The 7,805-nt window shown below is 49.3% G+C and overlaps 1 protein-coding gene across 3 annotated transcripts in view; it reads right to left on the reverse strand.

Moving 5' to 3' along the window:
- Nucleotides 1–7,553, reverse strand: part of NLK (nemo like kinase) — a 36,096-nt gene extending 28,543 nt beyond the window's left edge. The window contains exons 1-2 of one of the 3 annotated variants that reach the window (XM_058854483.1): nucleotides 7,442–7,553; nucleotides 6,041–7,064 (exon numbers count right to left, since the gene is read on the reverse strand). In XM_058854483.1, the coding sequence (XP_058710466.1) occupies nucleotides 6,041–6,498 (458 nt within the window). In that variant the 5' untranslated portion in view covers nucleotides 6,499–7,064; nucleotides 7,442–7,553. Of the gene's footprint in view, nucleotides 1–6,040; nucleotides 7,259–7,441 lie in introns of those variants that run through there. The other 2 variants (XM_058854484.1, XM_058854485.1) reach the window with 2 other exon arrangements.
- Nucleotides 7,554–7,805: the final 252 nt, after the last annotated feature.

Raw genomic sequence — 7,805 nt, forward strand, 5'->3', positions numbered from 1 at the left:
TTGACCCCAGAAGTCTCTATCCTTTCATACATATCTGTACTGCCTGCCATCTGCCTCTCTGATTTAAGCATCTCCTGCCTTACTCAGGGGTCTACTTTTACAAAACAGGTGCAGTAGTTACTCTGACTGCCAGTAAGCCAAAACTTACAGCATCTACCTACTGCGAGATTTTCTAGCACTTAAAACTCTTTGTGGATTTTTAACATGCCTTTTAAAAAACATCACCAATTAATGTACGCAAATTCCATTTAAGCAAACTTGACACATCTTTGAGCCAGCTTTTCTCATATGAACTGCTCCACGTTACCTACTCCAGACCAGGAGGCAGAACTTTCCAGAGGATTAAAGATACATGAGACCCAGATACAACCATTACAAGTCATCAAAAAACACTTCAAACACATCCCAAATGCTTCCTCCACTTTACCTGCCCAAAGCTGTTCTTTGTATCCAATTGTTCCCTGAGAAATGACGCAGCCGAGGCTCACCCAGCAGCCTCCCCCCAGACCCTTTTATGGCTTTACCTCCTGATCTGGGGCATCTCACACTTTGGGCTGCACCCTCACACCTTCACCCCCTCTAAACACTAAGAGCTCTGCTTTGGGTTAGGGAATTCAACAACTTAAATATCCTCTTAAAAAGAGATGAAAGAGTCAGGGAGAGAGAGGAAAATAACATCTGAAATATATATTTTAGAAAATCAATATTAGACTGCAGATCCAGTCACAAGCTGTAACATTTACAGAATTCAGAGGAAAAAAGAAAAAATACTGAATGCTACCAGGATCTAACTGGATTATCAGCATCCAGTCCTGTGTGCATACAAACAACATCAAGGTCTGCAGGTGCTGCAAAGCAACTTGCATTTCAAGTGACCTGTGAAACACTGACCTTGGAATAATTTACAGTGAACTAATTTATCCCAAATGATCCTCACCCAACTTTGAGAAAAGAAATGTTATTCACATTCCTTCTTTCTTGTATCATGTTACAAGACAATAATGAACAATCTCGTCTATTACTTGGATAGAATTTCACCTAATCCCAACATCTAATTTGAATGCAAGGAGTTACTATATCCATTTAATTTAATTCACTCCATTTGGGAAACAGTCATTTAAATGTTAACAGAATTTTTCTTTTCAGGAAATTTGGAAAAAAGCCCCAACCACTCAAACACACAAAGCTTTGCAAAATTTCCCATATAGAAAAACTTGAATAAAGTCATTGATCTACTACATTTCCTCACAAATAGGGTCAGAATCCAATTTAGATAAAGCAATCCTATAAAAAATACTGACATAGGGGTCCAAGATCATCACCTGCAGCTCCTTCCATTGTGATGGCGAATGTGAAACCCCATCCCCACTCTACTCTGTGCCTGTTGCCAGCGCTGCCTCCTTTGCCTCAGGCATCCTCCTGGTTCCCTCCAATAACTGGATAAAAATGACTCGGCCTCTCTCATGAAATCATTGTCTATCTGCATCAGGCGCCCGAGACAACAGCAAAACTCACTGAAGTAGAACACAGAGTGGAAAACTGTCGTGGTTTAAGCCCAGCCCCACAGAGCTGGGGGGAGGTGACTTGGGGAGACAAACACCCCACTGCCAACAGCTCTTCTCTCCCCGCTCTGTGCCCTGGGCATGGTGCCACGGTGCTGGGACACCCCTCATGCACCCCTGGCCCTCACCCTCTGGGCTGGGTGAGGAGCAGGACAGCACCAGCGCTGCTCAGCAGGAACAAATAGTCACTTTAGACTAACACAAAATGTCACATTACACAGTTTAAAGCAAACCGTTGTCCACCTAACTGTCAGAGAATATTTCCCGATGGTCAAGTACTGTCTTCTGCTAGCAGGTGAGGTTTGAGGGACTGGAAAAAGATGATACAGACAGTTTTAACTTCAGAAAAAACCTCTCCCACCAGAAGTCCTAATGAATTTAATAAAATAAATGTTTATAGTTCTGCTTTTGCTAAACTTTTCTGGCTTACCAGCCTAGACATCATTAATAGTATTACTATGCCAAACATCATTGTGGTTTTCAGCAATATCAGATAGAAGGGGAACTTCTCCTGCCACTTTTTGGACTTCTCTGAACTCATAAGACCTTTTTTTCCTTCGTGTACATTCTAACAATTTTGTCCTAAACACATTATCCCCACTGCATCCTTGTTCAGCAGGACACATTCCTTTAAAGGAATGGGAGATTATCAGTTTATCCTGGAAACGTCTTTCCTACTGCTGTGCTTAGTATCAGTGCTGGGATAAAACCCTCTTAAAATAGTTCCAGGGTCCAGACAACAATCCATTGTATGCAATATTCATTTGGGTTTTATGGAGCAATGACTTTGGTGTTTTCAGGCCTTTGCAGGCCAGGAATGAACAGTAGATTAAGGCTAAATTATTTCTGCCCTTAAAGTTATGGCAGCCTGAACATGATGTCCTGTCTCAACACCAAGAGCCAAACTGCTTGGAACATTGTACTGTCATGTGACCTTCTGAATAAAAAGAATTAGAAGCAAGTATGTTAACCACCCCCCAGCCCCCAATTTTAAATGGGGCAAATCAGGAATTAAAAAAAATATTAATTCAAATATTTTCTTCTATTGTCACTTGCAACAGCTTTTCCACAGAGATGCATTTTAACGTGGTTTTGATATTATTGAGAGAGATTGTTTGATTCCACAGTCCTTGATGAATGACAATAACTTTTCAAAATTAATAGATACAAATAAGACAAGCAGAATTCCCCCACACCTTATATTCCTATCCCACTGCAGTGGATATATCTCAGCAAAAAGGACATCTCCACAATGTTTCAGCAGCAGAATTACCATCTTGAACCAGCAACAAGAGTCATTATTCCCCATCTCTCTCCTGCAGCTGCAGAGCCTCTTCAGCGGTCCAGGAATCCTGCGTGGAAACAGCACCAGCACCTCTTGCAGAGGGACTGAGGCTTCAGCCCTCATTTCAAACCTATTGGCCTTGGCAGGTTCAATCGATACATTTTTTTATCATTATTATTATTTTTTTAGGAATCCCACCAGATGGCAGCAGCATGTCTCCCCAGCAAAACTGGGAGCACTTCTCCAAAGGACAGCTCCTTATTCTTGGAACAGACACAAGACTTCCAAAACTCAGCCCTACTCAGACTGAACCAGAGGCCACAGACAGAGTTTGTCGCTGACATTAACATCTGGATTTTTTCAGCACTTTAGGAACATGAGAGCAGGGAACACAAAAGCAGGGAACACTCCAATAGCAAATTGCTCTGGTTTTGGCAAATGAGGAACATGACTGGGTTTGAGGCAATTCACCAAATCAAAGCATGGGGAAACAAACCTGCAGGACCTGGCAAAGTCCCTGCACTCTACCCCTGCTTCAGCAGCACCCTCCTCATCCCAGGTCAGCAGGCAGAGCAGGTGCTGATTTCCACAGAAGTGGTGCCCAGCTGAGCGACAACATGGCCTGTGTGCACAGACAGCGGCAGCAGCACCCACCCAGAGGGGTTAATAATCAAAGTGCTGAAGCACAAAGCTCTTCATGAGTGAAAAATTCCAGCAGCACATTAGCTACCCCGAAACATCACAGAGTACCAGACAAATGAACTAATGACAAATGCTAATTCAACTGCCAAGAGAAAATCTCTCTCGGTGAGGTAACGGGAAGTGTAGCACCACAAGCTGATCACTCGTCTGATGCACTGAGCTGAGCTGCAGGTCAGCTGTACCTCCCAAACAAAGCAGCCACACATCAGAGTAGAAGATGAAAGATTTCTGCAAACACTCCAGCTGTCTATGGAATAATATTCATTTCCCTCAGAAGCACTGATAGAAACTTTTCAGTTACCTATTAGCACAAATAATGCTCAGACAAGATAGTGAGAAACAACAGAATCCTCCTTCGAAAGTCAGGCTTTGTGAATCCCATCTCACACTTGAACCCAACCGCACATTGCTCATGTCCACCTCAAACTATAAATATTCAAGTCAGTGTTTACTTATCTCACATAGCTAAAATTCAATTGCATGGGCTTTCTCCCACATTTTTAATGGAACTAAAATTCAGTTTAATTATTGCTTACAGACTCCTAAATTGAGCCTGCACTCACCAGCAGAAGTTAATATGAAACTCCAAAAGCCGAGCAGTGACCGCTGTATTCAAACACATGTGAGCAAAGAGGAACTCGCTCCCACCAATGCCATCCCCAGCCAGCACAGCCCCAGCTCTGACAGAGGGATCCCAGCTCCCACCTTCTGCTTTTAGCTAACACCCTCCCCCTTCGTTGTTGTCTCTTTCCCAAGCTGTTGTTACCTCCAAGCTATAGCTGCAGCTCTGCAGGCACAGTCCCCCCGGGGCAGGTCCTGCCGCAGGTGCACGGCCAAGGGCTCAGGATGGGTGGATGCTTTTGGCACTGTCTTTCCTACCTGATGTCACTCAGACCCTTCCCTCTTTCTCCCCTCAGCACTCTTAATGATATTATATTTAAATATGCAAGCATGACCTTTCATTCTACTGAATATTGCGGGAGCAGATCTCTCTCTGCACCTTGTTTTTTGGCGAACAGAACTGGGAAAATAAAGACCTAGGAAATGCACAGGCAAACAGAACACCAATAAAAAGGGCTGATCTTACATAAGCAAATCATGTATGGCTGATCATACATTTAAGCAAAGACATATTAAGTTATAAAAACTCCATACTTTAAAAAAGATAAAAACAAACTGAAATACCTTTAGATAATTTTTTACAGCAGATTCCTTGTCAGTTTTCATTCTTTTACACCCACTTTTTTATGCTGTACCACAGCCAGAGCATGGCAGTGCTGACTGCACAACAGCTCCCCTCCAACTGGGAGAACTCAGTGTTTAAATTAACTCCCCAGCTCTGAGGGAAGGCACACGAGAGCAACCACAACACTGACCTGTACCTTGCTCCTGCAGCTCCCTTGGCCTTCCCAGAAAGCACCATTTTGCTACCAACACTGGGCTGGTAACGCGTGGCCGACTTGAAGGGCTGGCTGCAGGCAGAAGGGGTTTTGCTCTCCTGAGGCCTGCCCTGCTGAGCCCTCTGCCTCCGTACGCTGGCACAGACCGTGACCCCGCCACTCCTCTCAGCGAAGCTGCAGCTCAGCCAGTGCCTAAAGCAAAACTCCCAGGGCACCCCAGAGGCTCGGCTGGGAACACTGCAGAGGGCTGGGACAGCACACACAGCTGCACACTGCAAACTTTGCATTTGTGCTGCAGGAAGTGCACTGCAACACGTCTGCTCTCCAGAACACCTCCTGCCAGCCTTCATGCTTCCCAGGCACAGCTCAGAATAGAGCGCACTGACAAACACTTATACACAAATATATAATATACTGCTGCCAGTTTTGTGTCAGTGCTCCTGAAGGGCACTAATTACATACATGGCTCTAAGGTAGTCACAAAATGCATTAGAAGAGATTCCACTCCGCTGACAGACTCCTCTGAAAGGCGGCTGGGGGATAAAAGGGCCGGAGGCAGAACTACAGTGAGGCAGGAAATCCCATTTCCATTTTCGAGAGGGGAACAAAGTTCAGCTGTGCTGTTTTAGGTAGCACACAGCACTACCGCAGGTCAAACCGCCATGAGACAAAGATCTTGACAGGTGACTGCACAAGGAAGACATTTTCATATACTTTTCATTTCTGACTCTTAAGCCAGGTCAAAATGAATATTCTAATGCTCATTTGTTAACTTGAAATTTTAGGAAGCACAGCTTAGCTGCACGGATGCACACTCTAATTAAAGGCATGGAAAGGGCATAAACAAGCTGCATTGTCTCAGAAGAGAACAGCAGGGTGGGCTGTTAGTCAGAGGTGGCTCCCCACCACTGGGAACCTTGTTCTGCCAATGCAAACAAGCAAAGCAACTTTCTAAGAACAGAGAAGAACCAGCAAAAAAACTGGTAGTAAGCAGCTCTCTTGTATTCTGATTCAAATGACAAAAACAAGGATGAGTTATGATCAGGTAAAGAATGACAAGGAGGTATCAGTTCACTTTTGTCTCTACTCACCAGACAACACCAAAGGCTCCGTATCCGATGGGTCTGTCCGGCTCAATGTCCAGTTGCTGCTGTGGATGTTGTGAGTGCTGATGATGGTGCGCTTTAACTGCAGCAGCTGCTGCAGCCTGTACCTGAGCTGGGGCTGCTGCAGCCGGTCCAGGGGCCTGGCCCGGGGCCGGGGATGGGAAGTACGGCTGCTGCTGCCCTGGGTTCAACATCGCGGCGGCGGCGGCCGCGGCTGCGGCGGCCGCGGCAGCCGAGGAGGCATGCTGCTGCACAGGGTGCACCGCGGCCGCCGAGCCGGCGTGCAGGTGGTGCTGAGCATGGTGGTGGTGATGGAGGTGAGGAGGAGGGAGGTGAGGAAGGTGGTGGTGATGGTGGTGGTGGTGACCTGCTGCTGCCGCAGACGTACCGCCATTGTAAGCCGCCATCATTTTTGCGTTGGCTGTTGTGCCACAAAGAGACATTCAAAAAAATGCCCTTTGATTGGATAACAACTGGGTCAAGCTGTCATTTGGCCATAAAAACTAAATCTGCTACACTTTAAAAGAAGTTGGGTTTCATCATACACGGCCCACCTTTAAAAACATGGAGCTCCACTGGCCTTATCTCTTCGCGAAGCCAAACAACTCGGGGAGTCTCTTCATGTGTGCGGGCGCCAACCCCTTCCCCAGCATCCAGCCGGGCTTGGCTACTCCAACTCCATCCTTGGGCAGCTGGGGTGGGGCTGGGGTGGGTTTTTTCCTTCACTTTTGGTTATTTTTGTTGTTTTTCTTGTTATAAAAATTAAACACCGTGATCAATCCCCCTTCCCTCCGGAGGGAGGGCTCGGAGCCTCTGCCCTGAACACCCCGCGAGGGCTGGCCAGCCTAGCCCTGCCATTCCCACACCCTCTCCATGTGTCCCCCGAACCTCCCTGAGCCCGGGCACCTCCTACATCGCTCCCTCCTTCCAGACACCTGCTCCCTCCTTCCAGGCACCTGCTCCCTCACAGCAGCAACAACTCGGGAGTTTGCAACTTTTCCTTGAAGGCCTGAAACACACACAAGGACCCAGAGAAAGTGAAGGGAGGGTGCAGGGCGAGGAGAAGGGGGCGAGGGGGACTAAAACAAGATAAAAACAGAAAGAGGAAGGGAAGGGCCGGGGCAGCACAGCGATCGCGGGGGGGCGAAGGAGGGGAGAAAGTAGCAAATGAATGACGGGGCGACGCGAGGCCGGGGAGGGGGCGCAGGGCAGGACGCGGCGGCCCCTGACAGCGCGACCCGCGGCGGGGCGGGGCCGGCCGGGGCGGGGGGGTCGGGCCGGAGGTGGAGGGCAGGGGGCCCGCGGTGCGGGCGGCGGGAGGGTCTGGGGGCGGCCCCGGGTCCCCGCCCCGCCCGGCCCCAGCCCCGGCCCCGGCCCCGCTCTCACCTGGTCCCGCCGCCCCGCGCCGCGCCGCGGGCACGCGCTCCCCCCCCCCCTGCGGGGCGCGCGCCCGACGCCGCCCGCAGCCAATCGCGCCCGGTCCGCTGCGCTGCGCGAGAGCCGCCCCCGACCAATCACCGCGCGGCGCCCGGCGCGCCCCGCCCACCGCGCGCGGCCGTGCGGAGCCCCCCCCACGGCGCGGCCCCGCCCCCGTGACCCCGCCGGCCAATCACCGTGCGCCGCCGCGCCCGGAGCCGCCGAGACCCCGCGAGATTCCCTCACCTCACACAACCCTCACCCCGGGCGGCCCCGCCTCCCTCACCTTCCTGCCACTCACAGCGGGCCGCCGGCCAATGGAGTCTGCTCCTGA

The sequence above is a fragment of the Poecile atricapillus genome, chromosome 21 (genome assembly GCF_030490865.1).
Source record: "Poecile atricapillus isolate bPoeAtr1 chromosome 21, bPoeAtr1.hap1, whole genome shotgun sequence".
In the NCBI taxonomy this organism is placed as follows: Eukaryota; Metazoa; Chordata; class Aves; order Passeriformes; family Paridae; genus Poecile; species Poecile atricapillus.